Consider the following 21828-nt stretch of genomic DNA (forward strand, 5'->3'; position numbering starts at 1 on the left):
TGAAACAAAAATAATATTTTTATTTTATTCGTATATTATATTTAATAGTGATTGAAAGTGTATTCATCGCCACCGTGTTGTTGATATTGTGCACAAACTTGTAAAAATATGGAATTAGAGTTTCTGCTTTGAACCATTATTTATAAAACTTTTTAGTACTGTACAAAAGAAATCATTATTTAGTAAATATGTATTGGCCCAAAATGATGTTACAGTACTCAGCCAAAACAAAAAAAAAAAAAAAAAAACACAATAGATTTCCACTTGCCTTTTTTTAAAGGGAAACAAAAATGATGAACCTGTTGTTTTAAAATGAATCACACTCTACAATTATTTTTAAAATAATTTAGTCATTTTATATATTAAAAAATTTAATTAGAGTATTAATATCATTTCCCTACTACTACTACTAATAATAAGGTAATAATATAGTTGAATTGGGTTTAATTCAAAGTGGTTTTAATAAATTTTAACATTAACTTGTCTAGAAAATTTGATTATACTCTATTAGTGTAAGTCAAACAAAAAAATTGTACACTTTTCGATGAAATCATACTTAACAACCAAAACGCGTTTTAAATAATTCACTCTCTCAAATTAAGGAGTGAAAATTGAAAGAAGTATCAAATTTACATTATTTATGGTACTAAAATCAAGACTCATTTTTCAGGTTATGGATAGATTGAAGTAAGGAACTTTTGAATTTCAAAATAGGATCATCTCATTTTTATAAAATTCCAAATAAGATAAAGACTGTTTTAGTAAGAGACTACTCATTTTAACATGGCTATAACCAACTCCTAGAGAGAGAAAGTGGAGAGAGATTGGCCTCCACATTGCAGGCCAAAGCCGGGGATCTCTCTCTCTAGTTTGATTCGATACAATAGTGCCGCCCTCCACATCCCCAAAGTTTAAACAGGTGGTTGTTGGTTTGGTTTTGCACAAACGATAAAGAGAATATCTGCTTTTTGCCTTGTTTTTTTTAATTAATTAATAGTAGTAACATTTTAATAAAAACAAACATTTAAAACTTAATTTAACTTATATATTCTCGATCTAAGCATATAATTACATAATATAAATAACGCCTATATAGGCATTATTTTGTACGAATTGCTTTCTTTTGCAGTCTCTCTTTCCTCCACTTTTCGCAGGGGGTCGCGTAGCGCAATCTTTCATACATATAATAAAGCCCTCTTTTTATCTTCCTTCTCTGAACTATCGCTCCGTGTTCAACTCGCGTTTCAGCAGACACAGGAGACACAAATCAAACAAGAGAGAGAGCGGATACTTCTAGAAAGGGTTTCAGAGAGAGTTTTAGAGAGAGAGAGAAGGACTGAATTCATAGAGTAGCGGTGTTCGACTGCCATTCGAACCGATTTTGTGCTCTAATCTCAGATTTCAGGATTTCAAAGCCATTGTGCTTGTGAATTTCTCGATCTCTGTGATTAGGTTTCATTGATTTATTGTGTTGATCGCGCTTCCAATTGTTGATTCTGCCGATATTACGCCCTTGATTGCAGAAAATTGGTGATTTGTTTTATTTGAAGTTGTGATTAGTGTGATGATATTTGGTTCTGAGAGAGATTTGTGATGAATGATGTTGACCTTAATTGGTCTGTGATGTAATATGGCACTGGTCTTCAACCCCGAAGAAGATGTCGCTTTACATTCGTCGCGAGGCTTCAAAGGTTCGTCTTTCTTCTCTCTAATTCCTCTTTTCTTTTTGTTTATGCGTAAAGGAAGTTCTCTGTTTTGCTTTATTTCGTGGCTTTTCATTGATTTGGTTTCTTGTTATGGTGAAAAGCTATGGAAGAAAATTTGTGCAGAGACAACAACAGAATTCAACCTTCTTATCGAGAATTGGAAGTATCTTCTTGCTGGTCTCATATGTCAGGTTCATATTTGCCCTTAAATCAGTCGAATAATGTCCATTTTTCCTTGTTCAGATAGAAGATCACTTGGCTCTTTTCTGGATTGATTTTTTTTTTTCTTCCTGGTATAATAAGTGGATTAGGATCTGTGTGTGCATCTCTTGGATGCTGCTCTCTTTTAATCATGTTGATGCAAGTTATTCCCCTGCCGACGCCTATATTCAAATTTTAGGGCGAAGTTATAGTCATGCACAGTCTTTTCATGTCTGTGTTGAACTTTTTGGCTTTGCTATATATTGTTTTTGTTTGAGCTTGTTTATTAGAATTTGTCAAAAGAAAAGCATAACCCGTTAGAACGGTTACATTGGAATCTCGAGAGTAATTATCAAGTCAGATAGCTGCCCTTGGTTGAATTATAGTTCTGATCAAGTGATTTTTGATGTTATGTTTTTTTAAACTGTTCATTATTTTGCTAAAATGATGCAAATGATACGGTTTAATGGAGACTTATGGTTGTGTGAAAAGTGATTTGTATTTGCATTTCTATATCATGAGGGTGTGATACTTGTTTGTTATAGATTAAATTGTTCAGGATGGAATAAACTACTCCTCCAACTTACTCAGTGAGCATTCTGTAAGTTAGGATCCGATTGATATTTCTGCATTTAAGGTGGAATAACACTTCAACATGCATGTTCTGAAACCTGATTTGTCATGGTGATACATCCTTTAATTACATTGAATGTGACTTTAGCAGGTCAAAGTGCATTCGTGAAAGTGGCTGAAAGAGCATATATTTGTTTCTAACTGTTTTACTTTTTTCCCACGTAATATTTCACAATTTTTATTGAATGTGAAGCTGTTAGACATACTGTTTTATATATTGGTTTATATATCTATTAGAATTATAACTAATACTATTTTTAATTCTGTTTCCTTGGTTTTTCTTCACGATGTTATTCATATTTGATGCCTAAACAGTGAAATATCTCTCTCGTTTCTTCAGTATATTCACGGGCTGGCTGCTCGAGGAGTTCACTATATACATCGGCCAGGACCTACTCTTCAGGATGTTGGGTTCTTTCTTCTTCCGGTTCGTATTTTCTTCTTTTTCCCTGCCTTTATGCGAAATGAACTGTTTACCATTGTGCATCTTTTTAAAAATCTAAGCTTGTGTTATTGCAGGAGCTTGGGCAAGAGAAGGCTTACATAAGTGAGAGTGTTTTTACTTTCATCTTTCTATCCTTCGTTTTGGTGAGTTTTCTTTAGTTAGATGGTTTCTACACATATATATAGATTGGATAAAGTATTTTATACAATCGATTATTTCTCGAATGCTAGATTATAAAAAAAATTTGGTGGAAATTTTTAGATAGTTTCTGTTCTCTATGTAGGAATGTATAACCAAGTTTTTTTTCCCCATTGGCTTTATTTTTTAATGAAACTACCATTTTTTTATAAAACTAGTTGAACAGATTGAGGATATTGACACAATTAGTAATGTTAAATTGGTATGGATTTACACAAATAAGTCAGTCTCTTGACACCGCATATAATGCTATAATAGGAGTCGCACGTCACTCGCATTATTGCATAGATTGGATAATTTTCCAGGAACTGTTAATTTTTAGCAAATAAGAGTAGCCAGATAACAGAATATGTTGCAACTTTGTCCAGTGAATAATCTTTGTATTTTTCATTCCTTTGCCCTCATTTAAGCTTTCCAATCTCATTTTCCCTTATGTGGATTATGTTGTGGTGCAGTGGACTTTCCATCCCTTCATTTTCAGGAACAAAAAGATATACACAGTTCTACTGTGGTGCAGGGTTCTGGCGTGTTTAACTGTAAGTGCCTTTTCGTATTTACAATGTTGATTTATGTTTTGAACAATTTAGGGATTGAATTGATTAATGATTGGGGCTTACTAGGATGATTGATGAGAAAATTTGTGAAGAACATGAAAGCTATCAGTGACAACAATATTTGAGACTTTTGAGTGCAAGTCAGGAATACTTTCATGTATTCCGAATTATTGTTTTGCTTGTGAATTTTGAACTTATTTGTGTCGGTTCAAGTCTAGTTGTATAAATGATGGATTTGTAAAATAAGTTACTGATTTGGAAGATGTGTTGTTTTCCTAAAAAATTTGTTAAATTTTGTTAAATTTTTTACCAGTTACTAAACAGTCAAAATCAAATAACCTATCTATTTATGGGTTAAGACTTGTAATATGCCAGTTAGTTGATGAAGAACCAGTTTGTAACCACTTTGCATTTACATGTTTTTATTTCTTTTTATAAAGCAACAACTATTTTATTAAAAGAATCAGCTTTATGCATCATTTTTTTTTTTTATGGAAAGTAACTAACTGTATATACCTGCACGCATTACTATGCTACATGTAATAATTACGCATGTGTACATCTTTCTGTAATTTTTTTAATTTTTCATAGTTGTAGTGATTATTCAGCAACTTGAAATTATGATCCATATGTGTACTCAGCCAACCTATATTTACCCTCTTATATAGAAGTTATAAATCTACATATTTTACATTCATATATTGAGAGGGATTTCTGGCAATCAGTCACGTTTAGTTGATTCTCCTTGGAATGTATTGACGTATTGAGTACCATTCCAACATCTTTCTGATAGTTGCTTTGTGTATGTTTGTTTACTCCAGGCTTGTCAATTTCTTCGGATAATAACTTTCTATTCTACTCAGCTTCCTGGTCCAAACTATCATTGCCGTGAGGTAAATCTATAATAGGGTTGTTACTTGTTACTGTGTTTTAAATTTATCTGATTTCACGTGATATATATATATATATATATATATATATATATATATATATATATTTCTCATCAGAGGCAAAAATACATTTTTAGTTTGCGAGATATCTCAAGCCTGGTGAAGTTGTTGATTTAATTTTGTTAGTATATTATACATATTAAATCAGTATCTTTTTGTATCATGCAGGGTTCAAAGCTTGCCAGGCTGCCCCGTCCGGACAATTTACTTGAAGTCTTAATAATTAATTGTGTGTAACATTGTTTTTTCCCATCCTTTTGCATATGGCTCAGTAATTGCAATTGGTCCATTATTGTGTGCTAATTTGATTTGTTTAATGTGCAGTTCCTCGGGGCGTATTATATGGATGTGGTGATTTGATATTCTCATCTCACATGATATTTTCTCTGGTCTTTGTGCGCACATATCAGAAATATGGCACGCAGAGGTAATACTCGAATTGTTTCATTTAGTATTATAACTCTTTCATGACATTTAACATAATAGACGTACCTCCCTCCTGAGGAGGGGGAGACCCATATATGAGTTGCTGGCAAACAGAGAAGCATTGGCTTGCGGAAGGCCATCAATTCAATCAAATAAATGAAATTTTTTTTCTAACATGTGTTAGTGTAAAAATTTAGGAGGGTTAATAGAAAAATATATATTTTTAGACTGGCTATACCATTTCTTGCTTTGTAAGTATGATAACTGCTATGTATAAAAAAAAATAAGTATGATAAATGTTTGTTGTTCCTTGATGTAAAGTTTGTATGTGGGATGAAATGGGGACTATTCATACAATTATAGTTTATTGGGTACTTGGTGGTTTATAATGCATATGTGATGATTATAATCAATCCCGTCAACCAACTTAGATCCTGCACACTTGCAGCTTCCTGGGTTTTTTTCAGGTAGATTTTCTTCAGCTCAATAAGTTATTGTCTTCAGGTTTGTGGTCTAATCCAACAGATTTTAACTGGTGATGTCTCTAAAAAAAAACAGAAAAAAAGTTTACAGGTTTCTGGCTCAGCATCATATACGTGTCGTGTTCCTTTTGTTTGAACTTTTGACACAAGTTTGATGGGGTTTTTTTATTCAGTCTTCACTAAATTTGCTTTTGGGCTGGCAAAATGAATAGAAATGGGAGATTTTTGGTGAAAGAAATTTTAAAATTGGAAATTTGGCTAATTAATCTCAGAAGCTGGCCGTGTTTGACTGAAAACTTAGATGAGTTATCTGTTCGGTTGAAATTTGGAAATGATGAAATATAAAGTAGGTTGAATATTTTGCCAATTTAGATTAAGATGGGTTTCACAGATTTGCCTAAGTATTTACTCAGGAATTTGCAAATTAAAATCATGACTTGACATAATGTCTCAGCTCTTCCTGAGCAATATGTTACGCCACGCAGGCGCCAATGCCAAGTCCGTGACAAATAGCCGTCCTCCTGAATCTATATAGTTTTATATGATTTTATGGAATTATTTTAATGTATCTATGCACTTAACTGAATAAAGAAGAATCAATGTAATTATGCAGGTTTATAAAGCAGTGTGCTTGGTTATTTGTTGTGGCTCAAAGCTTGTTGATTGTTGCATCCCGCAAACATTACACTGTCGATGTAGTTGTGGCATGGTAAAGCATTTTATTTTAGTTTCAGTTTCCAATTTTATCACCAATTTTCTGATCATTAGCTGATTTATTTAAATATTAAATATGATTCTGCAGGTACACTGTTAATCTAGTGGTGTTCTTTATCGACCAGAAACTGCCAGGTTTGCATTTTGTATTTTTAAAATTATATATATATATATATATATATATATATATATATATATTAGTTGCTTTTATTCTACCTCGGCAGTCAGCATTTCAGCCCAATAGTGACTTTCAACTTGTCTTAATACAGAACTTCCCGACCGCGCTGCGTTGTTGCTACCACTGAGCAAGGATGGTAAGATGAAAGAAGAGGATCACAAGCTCCTAAATGGGAACTCTGGAGATCCTGCAGATCGGGTATGCTGAATTTAAAAATTCTCCTCATCTGACTACTTAAACAAAGAAGTTTTTATCCTGCTGAAATAGACGGCATTTGACATTGTCTGGTGCTGTGTTTGTCCAGAGGCAGAGAACTCAAGTGAATGGCAAGATTTCGGAAGATGGCAACACAGTCCATGCTGATACAGTGATGAATGGTGTGTAGATAATAGATGCTGCTGTTGTTGCAATGATATTGCGTTTTCAATCTCTACGACTTCAAAGAAACACAACTCATGCTCGTGAAGACTGGTAAACCTGATTTGTATTTTAGTTGAAATGGAATTTGAGTTGTGCTTCCAAACACTCGGGCCATGCTTCTCTGGTTAATGCCATTCTTTGTGATTAGTTCCACCTTTCAATAGCAAATTTTTATTTGTATTCCTTAGTTCTGATCCTTGTAGTGATGATTGTTAATCCCTTCACTTGCAGTATACATGAAAATCTGGGGAAAAAATACATACACACACACACACACATATATATATATACACACACACCAAACCAAACAAATCTGTGAGGCCATTACCCTTTGGTTCCCCCAATAGCGAGGTTCTGGGAAAGTTAGATTGGAAAATTATTAAGCTTGGTTTAAGAGCTAGTTCATATTCCTTTCTTAGCTTTTATTTTTTATTTCCTCAAATAACTTACACATGTACTTAATCCTATTGGACGTTAACCCTCGTACCTTTTAATTTGAGAAATTGGTCTACAACACTTTGGTATGTTTGTTTGAAAATTTAACCCTCAGCCTTTTGCTTTGGGTGTTAGAGAGAGAGATGAGATTCTGTCAGAGGCTATAACCCTTTAATGTTTGTTTTGCCAATAAATAAATAAGCTGAGTTCGAACAACGTTCTTGATCTCATTAGCTAGGGGAGTAGAGACTGTTAGGCTTGCAAACATGCTCATGCAAATGTTTTTGTGAGCAAACATGTTTGTAAACATGATTAGTGTGTGTAATCGGAACCAATTTTTTGGACTTTTCGAATTGATCTCAAGTTTTAGAGGTCTGCGTTGGAGCTTGAATTTCTGTGGTTGCAATCAATCAGTGATGAATGATCATGTGGATGGAGGAGCACGTGACCAATAGCATTGAGGCATGGGGTGTTGATGCAATTTAATGCTTGTTTGCCTATGGCCGCTTTCCCCACTTGTTTATAGTTGTATTTAAATGTTGGGCAGCACTCTGTAAGTTGGAAAGGTTTCCATTTAAAATGGAGGAGACCAGACAGCACCTTACATCACATGCATACTCTTTCCAGGGACTAAGACAACTCCTCTTCATATATATATATATATATATATATATTTATGTATATATGCATAGAGAGAGAGAGACAGATGCATGAAAGAGCAAGGTTTCCAATTTAAAAAAAAAAAGGGAGGCCACATTTAAGATCACACGACTTCTCTTTGTGTGAACAAAATCTTCCCTTATTGAAAAGAAATGTTCGCCCTACTTCATCCATCTCCTTTATTTTGAAAAGGGAATTGTCCAATTTCAAAAGAACATTGGCAGGCTGACCCACGTGGTGTGATTGAGAAAGAAAGACATGCCCATGAGAAAAGCTGTTCAATTTTTTTACTCGATTCAAAATTCAAATTGCCCTTACCAAAGTGCCTCCCTCAGATATGGTACCGGGTCAGGTTCGTGTCCAAGTTCTTGGTTGAGCTCTAAATTAGCACTAATTAGCCCAACATCAACGGCTAATCTTTGTTAGCTTCCCTTTGGGCTTAATTTCATTAGCGTAGTACTGCACTGAAACTTGAGAGTCGGATTTCACATCTCTCAGACGCCACTCGAGTATTATGCTTAATTGAAACCACCAATGGACATCTGGATGGGTGGCAAAATTAAGTCATCAATCAAGGAATAATGATAAGAAGTTTGGAAGTCAAATGTATTGGCCTGTTTTTTGGGAGTGGGAGACAGTTTTTCGGGAGTGGGAGACGGTCACAATGTCATTAAATATGATGATGTCATAATCACGTCATCTCTTACTTACATAATTTTAGTCAGATGTGTATGACTCTTAGATTCTGTATCATTACTCTAAATCAAGTTCTCTTATTCACATAATTTTAGTCAGATGTGTCCGACTCTTAAACTCTCTATCATTACTCTTAATCAAGTTCTCTTACTCACATAATTTTAGTCAGATATGTCCGACTCTTAGACTTTGTATCATTACTCTTAATCAAGTTACTTGAATTAGGGCCATTGAGCAAAATACTGTAATCTTGAAAGTATATAGCCATATCTGTTGATGGCACAACAGCTATGGCTATATTCCTTGATCTGAAAGGAGAAAAGAAGCCTGATGACTCGATGAGCAATTTCAAACGTATGTGAAGGTAAAAGCTTGATCCATGTTGTCTTTCACTCTCAATCACAGTGGAAAAGAAATGCTATGCACTCATAGGACCAACCTTACTAGGGTTACAGTGAACAGGTGAGCGATTAGCTCTGGATAAATGATAGTGCAAAATTACTTATAAAGGAGCTAACATAGCAACATTACAATAGGAAAAGAAAAAAAAATTGTCTGAAGACAATTCGGTCAAAAAGACAATTATTATCCTATCTTATAATTTTCTTTACTTAAGGGTATAATAGTCTTTTTTTCATTAAAAGTATTGAACAAAAATATTTTTACAGCAATTTGAAAGATATATTTGTCATATGGAGTTGAATTAATTATTTAAAATATGAGAGAGGTTAGTATAATAAATTCTAACTATAGGCATAAATGTAATTTACAACTTTTTAGAAGAATAAAAACGAAAACTGAATTTTTAAACCATCAACCCAAAATGGCAGGCTAAGGTGGTCTCATAATTGAATTCGTCTAAAATTCAACTCTACCATCATTTAGAGGGAATTTAATGAAAGAAAATATCTAGAACATGATTTGTTGTTTATTCTTTTTTTGTTGTCACGTATACATTAAAATATGGGCTGTAGACAGCTTAATTGTGCACTTTTGTTTACCAATGTGGCCTTACTTTCATGTGTTTTTGTACACACTCATAACGGCAAATTGGTCCCATAATGGTCATCTTATATGCAAGATAATAGTACGAGATGCCCCACCTGTATGACTCAAACCGAAAGAAAATGTTTCCGGCGCAATTTCAGCTGTAAAAGTAGTCGACAAAGATATATATATACATATATATATATAGATGGATAGATGCATGTATATGTGTGTGTGTGTGTGTGTATATATATATATATATTTATCATGTTCATTTATGGGAGGGATGAATTATGATGATGAAGGTGTGTGTGCATAACGAACACCTTTATCTTTTGCATGCTAATAATAAAGGGGTCCTCTTGAACCCTGTATGGGTGGTACTAATAATTACACTTTCTGTCATTACAATGACTTGTGCTCTCTGTTGGGTCTCATATTTTGTTTATCCTTGCCCTTGGTGGACCCATGAGCTCTGTGTGATGATCAGGCATGCCCGTCTTCCTCCAATTTGGTTCCAATGTTTTGGGTAAAACATCTCGATTAGGGTCCGTTTGGATGATCAAAATTCACTCCAATGAGGTTTTTTCAAGATTTCCTCCGGTAGATAAAATTCATCGCTATCAATAGTAACTTTGGTTACTTTTACTTATTTGAATTTTGTTACCATTTGTTTACATGTCCATTTCACACGACTATACTTACAAAAATGATCATTGATAGTAATAAAATTCAACGAAACGGCAAAAAAAAGACTCATTGAAGAGGTGTTTTTACCCCCACCTATAATTTTGAAGTTCAGCGCTGCATAATTGAAAAAATTGAAGCCTAGACGGGTAGACCTAGGATAGATTACTTTATTAAAAGGAGAAAAATTAAAGATATTTACGCAACCTTGCAATAAACAGTTGGTTAAATGAAGGATTTGAGCAAGCATAATTTGACTCTTAATTATCTCAAATTTTCAACTTTTGACTGCTAATCCATAAACTAAATTGTTTTGGATGATAAATCTAGATATATATACACACATAAGTACGTTTGTGTGTGTATATATATATTTGTCGTGTCAAACGATAGAGAGGCTTACAAAGTCATCCATTGCCAGCCCAAAAGACAAATCATAACCAGTGTTGTGACTGTATGTGTGTGTGTTCACGCACATGCACATGTATTTGCCTCGGACAAAAGATCAACACACCATACTCAAAAGAAATATGGTACACGTCGAGTTGTTTACAACCCCCAATGGTGTGGTTCTTCATGCCCCCACTCTTTTATTGAGAAGCTTAAAACAGAAGTGTGTGTGTGTGTGTGACTGTGTGTTTTTCCTGAACATGTCCTTTTAAATGATGGTTTCATGTCATAGAAAAATAAAATAAGACATACTGGGTAGACATGTACCCTTGAGACTAGTAAAGGTGTACCAATTTTTGGACAGATTAAGGCCTTCCTCATGGAATGAGTCAACAAAACTCATTAAAAGAAGGCATGGAGCCCCAATTATTCTGTGTCTCAGAATGAAAATGAAATCCAATCTTATCATCACAGTCTACGGACTCATCTGACAGTGATTCAACATATATATATATAACTTATTGAAAAGAAAATAAATGAAAAAAATCCTACTCAAAGTTGAACCATGATTGGATTGGATTGGATCATTTAGGTCCAAGACCAACTTTGAACCAGCCCAAGTTACATGTTTCATCTCACCTTCCTTTTTGGGCCATTAATTAGGCTGTGTATAACTCAATTCCTATAATACTTCGCTTACAATCGATTGGATTGGCTGTGATTCTGTGAAAGATTTTACATGTGTGTATTTATTTGATTCAGGTTATGATTTTAGATCAAATAAACTGAAGTAAGATCCAGATCATAAAAATAGTTGGTACAGTGAGTTGAGTTATATATACATGCACATGTATATATCTCTTTCTCAATGAAATTAAATTAAGGGTGATAAATGGAATGAATTTGCAAAACAATGACCTAACCTTAACCTATCTTATGTAATCTCCTCCTTGAAAAGGAGGTTAATAGTTGGAGTTTCATAGTAAAAAATTTTGGGTATATTTTATAGTAGTTAAAAAATTTTGAGTATATTTTATAATAGGTAAATTGACTATTAAAATGTTTAGAGATTTAACGTCGATCATGTGACTGACTTATTCATATGAATTTAATATAAATGCAAAAATGATAACAATAATTACGAGAAAAAATAATAATAATAATAATAATAAACAATTGAAAAAAATGTCTTTGACTATGACCTAATCAACTAAGTTACTTTTAAAAGAAGAAATTGAAAAGGATAAACACACAAATTAATACATTATTATAGTGGTAATGCAGTTCTACCTAAGCCAGCATTAGGATGTTGTCTACGTCATCGATTTATTAGACTTTGACCCAAACTAAACGACCGTTGATACAAAGACTTTCATCCTCATTTTTGCCGCCAATATACACTGTTACGGCAACCAGATTAGATTAATATCACAAAAAACCCAGAAAAGAAAGTAACCAAATAAGAGAGAGAGAGAAGCAAGAAAGGAGTAATGATGAAAACGTTGAAACGCAGAGAAAGCAGAAAGCTGAAAACAGACAGGAGAGAGAAAAGGCCCTTTTCTTTTGCAATAGTGAGAGAAAGAGGCTAGAGAGAGAAACAGGTAGAGATTACTCTACATTGAATCATTATATATATATATATATATATTATTATATTACTGGAATTTATAGAGGGAGAAAAGTGAGCTTAAAAAATCATTGGATCCACAAACCTCTCTTTCTCGCTCTCTACAAACACTCTCTCACCTATCATTCCCCTTTTCGCTCCATTTGTTCCCATCTTTTTCTTCTTACAATTGAAGCTTCATAGCTCTTTGTAGTTTGACTCACTGTGGTTTCAGAAACAATGCACAACAACCGTCTGATCCTCTGATCTCACTTTCTATCTCTAAACATTTTACGGCAATGGGTGCTCGTTGTTCCAAGTTCTCAATCTGCTGGTGGCATTCTCACCTCAAACCCTCTGTTCTCGAATCCTCTGATCTTGGCAAGTCTCTCTCTCTATGGAAATACATATATACATATATGTATCTATAATTCTCTTTTTCTCTGACGAATTCTGTTGATCTTCAATCTGTTTGTGAAATTGTTGCAGAGAATGGAGGCAAAAATGACCGAAACACATTGCCTAGCTTCAGTGAGTTCAGCTTAGAGGAGCTTAAAGCTGCTACGAGTGGGTTCTCTTCAGATAACATTGTATCAGAGCACGGAGAGAAAGCTCCAAATGTTGTTTACAAAGGGAAGCTCGAAAACGATCGATGGATCGCGGTTAAGCGATTCAACAAGTCAGCTTGGCCCGATTCTCGCCAATTCATTGTTAGTTAAAACCCAAAAGCATAAATCTTTTATGAACCCATATTGATTGTTACTACAATCTTTTGTTTAATTAAAAGAATTAGAGAGAAAGTGACTTCATTCTTTTATTTCATTTGATTTTGTGCATGGGTTGTGATTTCTGGCATAATTAATGTGATTTGTGTTGTAATTTAGGAGGAAGCAAGATCGGTGGGGAATTTGAGGAGTGAGAGATTGGCAAATCTGGTCGGGTGCTGCTACGATGGGGAGGAGAGATTGCTCGTCGCAGAGTTCATGCCAAACGAGACACTGGCCAAACATCTCTTTCACTGTGAGTCCTTAACTTCTTTATATGTGGTGATTTATTACTGAAAATCTTCGTATGGTGACAATATAAAATGTAAACATTATATAGTGAATTCTTGTGGCAAATGTGAGTTGCTTGCTATATTATGTGGTTGGAGCTCAAGTACTAGCATTTATTGTGTGGCTTGGGTGTGGTAATAAATATTAATAATGGACTTATTGCTAATTAAGACTCAATGAATTCTTTTTTAGAACTTTTTGCTAAGAAAATTATATAAATATCAATCATAAAAGATTTAACTCTATTATGACATTGCTCTAGTGGCTTGAGTGAAGTGCCGTGATCTCTTGAAAATCATAAATTTCACACTCTTGTACCGAATTTCTTGGATCTCTTTAATTTCTTTACGGTTCAATTGCTCAGGGGAGACCCAGCCCATGAAATGGGCAATGAGGTTGAGAGTAGCCCTGTACTTGGCACAAGCTTTAGAATATTGCAGTAGTAAAGGGCGGGCCTTGTACCATGATCTCAATGCTTACAGAATCTTGTTTGATCAGGTGAAGTGGTTTTTACATATAGCTTGCTTGTCATTATATGCATTATCGAGTATCACTCTTATATTGAGAAGTTGTCTGCAGGACGCCAATCCAAGACTATCTTGTTTTGGCCTCATGAAAAATAGCAGAGATGGCAAGAGTTATAGCACGAACTTGGCTTTCACTCCTCCAGAATACTTGAGAACAGGTGAATAAATTTTGCTCGATGAGTCTAGAATCCAACAATCCACACCTTTTTTTTATGTGGACCCATCATTTAGTGTGTATCCTGGATTGGAAGAAAGCTGGAAATGTGTCATATGAGAAGTTATTGCCTCTTATTGATTATTGACTCGACTTGACTCAACTCAACAAAACCTTTTTTCGGAACTTCTTTGGTCAGATAAACCACATGTTACCTTATCTTTTCTTACTAACTCTACCAATGGTAATTTTGGTCTTCTCCTTCCCCTAGTATTACCCTCAATATGGACCATATGACTCTTCCTCATTAGTGTACCTAGTGACCTTCTTTATACATGTCTAAACTATCTTTATTATTTTTATTTTTATTTTTTTTCATTTTAACCCCCAATGGGTATTGCTTCAACCATCTAAAAACTGTTCTCAATTTCAATTCTATAATTCTATCCTTTCTTGTCTTGCCGCATATCCAGCTCAATATTTGCACTTCCACCACACTCACTTTATGCATATGTTGTTTTTTAGCTGCTAAACATTCTGCCCCCAGAAAAAAATGGCTGATAGAAGACTAGTCTAATATATATTTTATAGAACTTCTCTTTCGATCTTAGAGAGATACGCTGATCACACAAAATACTAAACACATTTTTTCATTTAACTCATCATGCCTTGATTCTATGATTAATATCATCTCCAATTTCTCCTTTATTTTAAATAATCGAGCCTAAATAACTGAAATGTTCACGTTTTGGTATTTCTTGATCCTCAATCTTCATCACATCTCTATTTGTATATCTAGAGTTACTAAATTACATTCTATATTTTCAGTTTTATTCCTAATTATCCCAAATCGTTTTAATTCTAGAGCTTTCCTCCAAATCTCCAATTTAAACTTATCCATTCTCTAGTTTTATCAAGTAAAATAATATAATCAACAAATAATCATACCCTATGGAATCTCATCCTGGATGGTCTCGTTAGTCCCTTGATGTATGCCTATGTTAATTGAAAGTTTACTTGTTCCCACACCGTCGTTCTAACTGTAAACTTTCATCATACTTGTCCTTTATCATTCAATATAACCTTTTGTGACTACTTTCTATTCCAAAACCCTTTATATTATATCTCTAGGTACCTTATCATAAGCTTTCTCTAGATCAATAAAAATCATATGAAGATTTTTCTTCTTCTCTCTATATCTTTCCATTAGTCTCCTCGACAAGTAGTAAATACCTCCATTGTTGATCTCCCTTGCATAAATCCAAATTGATTTTCCAACACTATAGTTCCCTGCCATAGTAGTCGTTCAATTACTCTCTCCTAATGTTCCATTGTACGACTCCTTAATTTAATACCACAAACTCCTATTGATGACTGACTATGTTCTTCTTACTTAATGTTACTACTGATCTTTTTTTTTTCTTTTTTCTTTTTTTTTTTCATTCATTGTTATTATACTGATTCAGACAATTACCTACTTTTACAAACATGCTGTCAAATAATAGGGTTTTTTTTTTTTTTTCCCGAGCTTTTTTACATAAATTCCATAATGTTTCTCTCTAATCTGGACTTAACAGAAGTGTGTGTGTATATATTTCAATGTATGGCAGGAAGAGTGACACCAGAAAGTGTAGTCTACAGTTTTGGAACTCTGTTGCTAGATCTACTGAGCGGCAAACATATTCCTCCTAGCCATGTAAACTTCAAATTCTTCATAATAATCTCTTCTTCTTCTTCTTTTTCTTTTCTTTTTATAGTATTTTTTTCCCAGAATTTAAAGCAAACTTACACACCCACACATTGCCTCTCTCGGGGTTTTTAATAATATCTGTTGTATGTATAAATTCATTCATTTTTTCCCCCTCATGCAGTGAATACTTTTGGATTGCAAATACGATCCGAAATTTGTGTTCACAGTAATTACCTACGAAATTTAGGTTACAGATTGCATGGTGCCTTCTTGCCATAGATATTTAAGTTATTCTAAAAACTGCATTATGTTGTGATAATCTTTCTTTATGAGAACATCGCGACCTCGTATTGCATTCAATTTGAATTAGCTAGGTTGTGAAGACATCAAGTTTAAAGCGTGCAATAAATTGTAGAGAATAAAATCACTTCTTCTAGGGCTCTGGTTGACAGTTGTTGAAGACCATGTATTCAGCACCATAGGCTTGAAATTCTTCAGACTGATTGTTTATCGCATTATTTTTTCCTGCTGTTAACAGTCCTTATTGATTTCCAGTTGAGGTTAATGTTGTATCTATTTTTTTGGTAATTGATTCTCGATGTAATACTCATCATGACATCATGTAACAAGGTTTACAGTCAGCATTGCAATTTCTTTGTTAAATTTGACTTGAGAATCTAGCAATTGGAGTTTTAACAAAATACGGATGCTTTGTTTCTACAGCATTAGAAGTTCAACAATAACTTTCAAATATGCTCAAAATTGTAATAAGCTGTTTTTTTTCTTTTTTTCTTTTTTTCTTTAATTATTTGACAGCTTAAATTTCAACCTGTTTAATATTAGAAACTTGTTTGTCTGACTGCATTGTTTTTTAGTACCAAAATATTAAGCATCACTTTCTATATGCCTTGCAGGCGCTTGACCTGATCCGTGGCAAGAATTTCCTGATGCTGATGGATTCTTGTTTAGAGGGTCATTTTACAAATGATGATGGAACTGAGTTGGTGCGATTAGCTTCTCGTTGTTTACAATATGAAGCTCGTGAGAGGCCAAATCCAAAGTCCCTCGTCACTGCTCTCATGTCTCTTCAGAAAGAAACAGAGGTAGACAGGATTTATTAAAAATACTCCTCCTGATGCTCGTGTCTTGAAATACCTCGAGTGTGTCAAAATTGACGAGTTCCTTCTTGTTATTTCTCATTTCTTATTTCCTGTTCTTTGAGTGGGGGGAGGGGAGGGGTGTTTAAATGAAGGTAATTTGGTTAATTTATATTCATACCTTCATCAATAAGTTTTTGTTCTTTATAATTAAAATGTTTTCTTTGCCTACTTTACTTTTTGTTTCCTTTTATTGATGTGAATTATAATTTTTAAAGTGGAAGGGGAACTAAGAAAAAAAAAAAAAAAAGTCGACTATGAATAATAAGGTGGTAGAATTAATTTGCATATTGCTCCTACTTGCTGTATATTTTTCGCAGATGAAGAAATTATTTTTGATTTCTAAAAGCTGGGAGGAGAGTGTTTTCTCATTCAATAATACTTAATCAGGTTCCCTCGTATGTTTTGATGGGTATTGCTCCTGAAACTGCATCCTCAACACAACCATTGTTATTGACGCCGTTGGGTGAAGCTTGTTTGAGAACGGATCTCACTGCCATTCATGAAATATTGGAGAAGATTGGATACAAGGACGATGAGGGGATTGCAAATGAGGTTTGTTGCTGCATGTCCTAAATTTGATCTTCTATTCATAGCAGCATAAAAGAGCTCTCTGTGCCTGTGCCTCGTATTTTATGTACCATTGAGAAAAAATCTTATGACTAAAAAGTTCACTTCATACCATTTCTATCATTCGTTATGTGAATTTTGTGACGGTGTTTTATCAATGGCCTAAACCTAAATGCATGTTTTTATGCGTGGCTTCATCATCATGCATGAATGTTAAACGGAAAGAATGGGAAGAACTTAATTCCAGTGCCTGTTTTCACTGGAAGTACCTATTTCATGTCTTACCCATATGTTAGCGAGTGTGCTCTTTCTTCCCCAATACCCTCTACCTTTACACAGTCTACTTTTTTGTTCTTCTATTTTGGAATGCTGCCCATAAGTAAAGAGAGGAAGACCAGTTTGCATAGAAAGTAAGAGAGAGTGATTCATCAAGCTGTTAGTGCATTTATGGATGATTTGAAACTGTAATGATCATGATGTTGGAAGCTAAAATTGTGTGATCTAGTACTTTCCTGGTTAAATACCTTTACAAGTGCTCTTGAGTATTCTGCTTTGCCAAAATATGTTTCCTGATTTCTGGCATTATACTCGGCAGATTTAGATCCTGGTACAGGTAGTATTAGCTAAATATATAAATGAAATTCACCTTTTCTCTGGATGTTATGGTTAATGTTGCATCTGTGTGTGTGTTTAGTTACACAATTCTAATATCGTTCAAGAACTCTTGCCTTGCAGCTTTCTTTCCAAATGTGGACAAATCAAATGCAGGAGACCTTGAATTCTAAAAAGCAAGGAGATGCCGCTTTTCGAATCAAGGATTTTACAACTGCCACTGATTGCTACTCACAGGTGAGTCTTTTTGAAATCCATAAGCATCTTATAGTTATTTTTAATAACAAGGTCATTCCTTAGCAATTCGAACGCAAAATAATGGATAGTCAGCAATGATCCAAGCTGCCAGCTATGGCTGCCTTGGAAGCTGATACTCTTACATAGATATATTTGTACGACTATAAGGACATTAACAAATTTTATATATGCTATTTTGCATGAGAATGGGAATATATATATATATATATATATATATGATGAGGGAAGATCGAAACTATATATGATGCTTTAGATAACTTTGAAAATAAATGAATTAAGATGAACTGAAGGTGTCTAGTTCAGTTGTTGAAACTTACATTCATCATGCAGCTGAAAAAAATTAGTAAATGAATAATCAAAGACTCAAAGGTGTCATGCAGCAAACCTACCGGGTTGCAGTAGATCATTCATCTAATTAGTATGTCTGGATTAAGGCTTTGAACTATGCATTGGTGGAACACAATGAAGGATTCCTTATATGTTGGTCTCCGTTTATCAGAAAGTTCATTTTCATGTGGGCAGACATTTAGTCATTCTATGTTTCCATGTAGTTCATTGATGGAGGTACCATGGTATCACCAACCGTGTTTGCAAGGCGTTGCTTGTCTTACTTGATGAATGACATGCCACAAGAAGCTCTTGCTGATGCTATGCAAGCCCAGGTGATTTCTCCGGAGTGGCCCACAGCCTTCTATCTTCAGGCGGCTGCCCTGTTCAGCCTCGGGATGGAAACTGATGCCCAAGAATCACTCAAAGATGGTACCAACTTGGATGCCAGAAAGAACAAAAGTTGAAAGTGTATAGCCTTCTCTCTCTCTTTTTCTTCTTTATTTTCTTAATTATTCACTCTATAGTGGCTTGTATCTATCCCCAGGTTATCCTCCTTTTCCTTCACGTTCTTTTGATACATTTTTAATGGATTCTTAGAAATCTTACTGTTGGTTTTGATTCTTAATATCTAGGCTCTCTTGATCTGAGGGTCTGCTGTTTGTAAGTTTGTAATTTCTATGAAGATCACGTTTCTTCCATCCCTTCCCTAAAGGCTGCATTGTGTTGATATTTTTTTTTTCCCCCAATAGTCTCTGCATAATGAATGGACATGTCTAAGGCTCCAAAACCACTGTTCGTTTGCCCTTCTCTTAATTTATCATTAACCCAAGTTGTGATCTGATGATCCTTCACTAGTTGGACTGTTATTCTAAGTGCTTAACAAATTTTTTTATTAGAAATGAAAATGATCCAAATTCCTTGCAGAAATACTCTTAGGTGAAGATCTGACTAAGCATCATTATCATATTAGAACTGTAAAAATATTCTTCAGAATAACTGCATTCGTGATCGTGTCCTATGATTTTCCTGTTCCCTACTCCCAATTGAGCATGAAAAACAATGGCAGATCATTGGGTCCATCATAACATGAAGCCCTGTAATAATAAAAAATAAATAAATAAATAAAATTAAAATTAAAATTTACATTGGAGGTTGGTTGGAACCAAGCAGCTGGCTGTTGGAAATGGGGGCATTCAAAACATAAACTTTGGATGAGATTTGAAATAGATTCCGCTAATAATTTTTTACGGATCTCTAAACAAGCGCGTTTCTCTCCGCAAGGAAATGAACGTGGTATATTTACTTTCTGAAATCCGTTTCCGGATGAATGAGAAATTAGCTCCAAAGTGTGGTGTTTTGATAAGCCTAAATGGGTATGCAAAATGTGGGAAGTATTTGTCCCGCATGGAAAAAATATTGAAACAAATTGAAATTTAAATAAGCTGAGTTTAGGATTTGGGCTTGGGCTTGAGCCTAATTGTAAAGTCCAGATTATTCTTTTTTGGAATTTTGGATTGGGCTTAATTTTGGGTTGGGCTTATTTAAATGGGTTTCACAAATGAATGGATTTTTTGGGTGGTTGGTTTTTTGAATTAAAAAAACTACTTTTTAGTTTTTCTAGAAGGTTACACCTTTTAAATTAAAAAACCATATTTTAATTTTTCTAAATAGTTACACCTTTTAAATTAAAAAACCACTTTTTAGTTTTTTCAAAGGGTTACACATTTTTCCGAACTATCATGACCCATGGTAACACCACTCGAAAAGGCACATTGCAACCTATTGGAATGGATGTGTCTATTGGTGAACAGACACCATGTGAACCATTGCAACCTATTGCAATGGATGTGTCTAGTGGTGAACAGACACCATGTGAACCATTGCAACCTATTGCAATGGTTGTGTCCAATAATGAAGAGACACACCCAATCCGAAAAAGCATATCTGTTTCTATAAATACCCCCCTTTGGATCATTTGCAATTCATTCATTTTCATTTTCTTCTATCTCCCTCTCTAGACTAGAACCCAACCCAAGTGGGTTCAAACCATAGGTTAAGTGGTTCGAGCCACTTCGACCCTGTTCCAATTTCATCGAGCCATATTAAGATTAGTCCGAACCATTTGATTCGAATTGTACCCAATTCAGCATTTATATAGCATAGATGCATTTTTGAGTCAGAGAGGGTATTACACGGAGAAGGTTCGCCGTATCCACGAGTTTGTAGTGCTGCTACTGATGGATGTAAATCGTTGTATCCTGGGAGATAGACGCCACTGAGTCCGTTAGCACCATAACGAGGCGAATCTGTCTTAAGGACATAGTATCCAATACTAGCCTCGGTTTAGGTTCTTTATTTATAATTATTATTTCATTAATTTATTTTGCATATTTAATTAAATATAGAGTTACATATTTAATTAATGATTTCTTAGCATATTGTTCATTATCTCATGACATATTAGTATAAGGTTTGTTATATCTTAAATATCACATGAAGTATATATTTTCCCAACAATCTTAAGACAGATTCCTTCCTTGCGTAGATTTTATTATATGTTTCTATTTAAGATATAAACAAGTAGATATTATACTAATAATTGAGATATGATAAAATAATGTTATATATATTATTATATGATAATATGTTAAATATTAATGCATTCAATATTATGTGAAATTGAAGCATGTTATATAAGTGGATTATTGAATTATTCAATATTGGTTGAATTATTTAATTTTGTAATATGATATTATGAAGTATATGACATTACCTTAAACATGTACCAACTAGAGGTAGAAAAAAGTACTTCGTTACTTTTATCATTGGTTGCACAAGATACCGTTATGTGTATTTGCCACGAAGCAAAAATGAAACCTTAGAAATGTGATATCATATGAATTATGGAAAGGTTAAAAATCTTTCTATAAATTCTTAAAAGTGTAGGGGTGTCTATTTAAGGTTGCTGATCATACTCCTATGAAAGGTTAGAGTGGACCTAAAATGTGACAACCTTGTAGGTGAGTGTGTCGTGGACGAGTGCAAGAGGCACTAACAGGCTACCACACTAGGCGAGCTACAAGTGCACAGTCCCTACACATAAAACC

The 21828-nt window shown here is 34.2% G+C and overlaps 2 protein-coding genes across 2 annotated transcripts; both read left to right on the top strand.

The window, feature by feature from the left end:
* The first annotated feature begins 805 nt into the window (after positions 1–805).
* LOC132313225 (phosphatidylinositol:ceramide inositolphosphotransferase 1) lies at positions 806–7094 on the top strand. Its single transcript, XM_059811911.1, has 12 exons — positions 806–1691; positions 1808–1897; positions 2881–2967; positions 3060–3128; positions 3639–3719; positions 4559–4630; positions 4856–4916; positions 5012–5114; positions 6209–6304; positions 6398–6444; positions 6579–6685; positions 6792–7094. Exons 1-12 carry the CDS (start codon positions 1659–1661, stop codon positions 6870–6872), a joined length of 927 nt encoding a protein of 308 aa, XP_059667894.1. The 5' UTR covers positions 806–1658; the 3' UTR covers positions 6873–7094.
* Positions 7095–12176: 5082 nt separating this feature from the next.
* LOC132313226 (serine/threonine-protein kinase BSK5-like) lies at positions 12177–19419 on the top strand. The gene is made up of 10 exons (XM_059811912.1): positions 12177–12749; positions 12858–13078; positions 13253–13388; positions 13788–13921; positions 14003–14108; positions 15715–15800; positions 16709–16897; positions 17342–17506; positions 18257–18370; positions 18943–19419. The coding sequence occupies exons 1-10, from the start codon at positions 12668–12670 to the stop codon at positions 19183–19185; spliced, it is 1476 nt and encodes a 491-aa protein (XP_059667895.1). The 5' UTR covers positions 12177–12667; the 3' UTR covers positions 19186–19419.
* Positions 19420–21828: the final 2409 nt, after the last annotated feature.

Source organism: Cornus florida, unplaced genomic scaffold, assembly GCF_030987335.1.
Source record: "Cornus florida cultivar Cherokee Brave unplaced genomic scaffold, ASM3098733v1 CherokeeBrave_3.0.0_Hap2_Chr06, whole genome shotgun sequence".
NCBI classification, from domain to species: Eukaryota; Viridiplantae; Streptophyta; class Magnoliopsida; order Cornales; family Cornaceae; genus Cornus; species Cornus florida.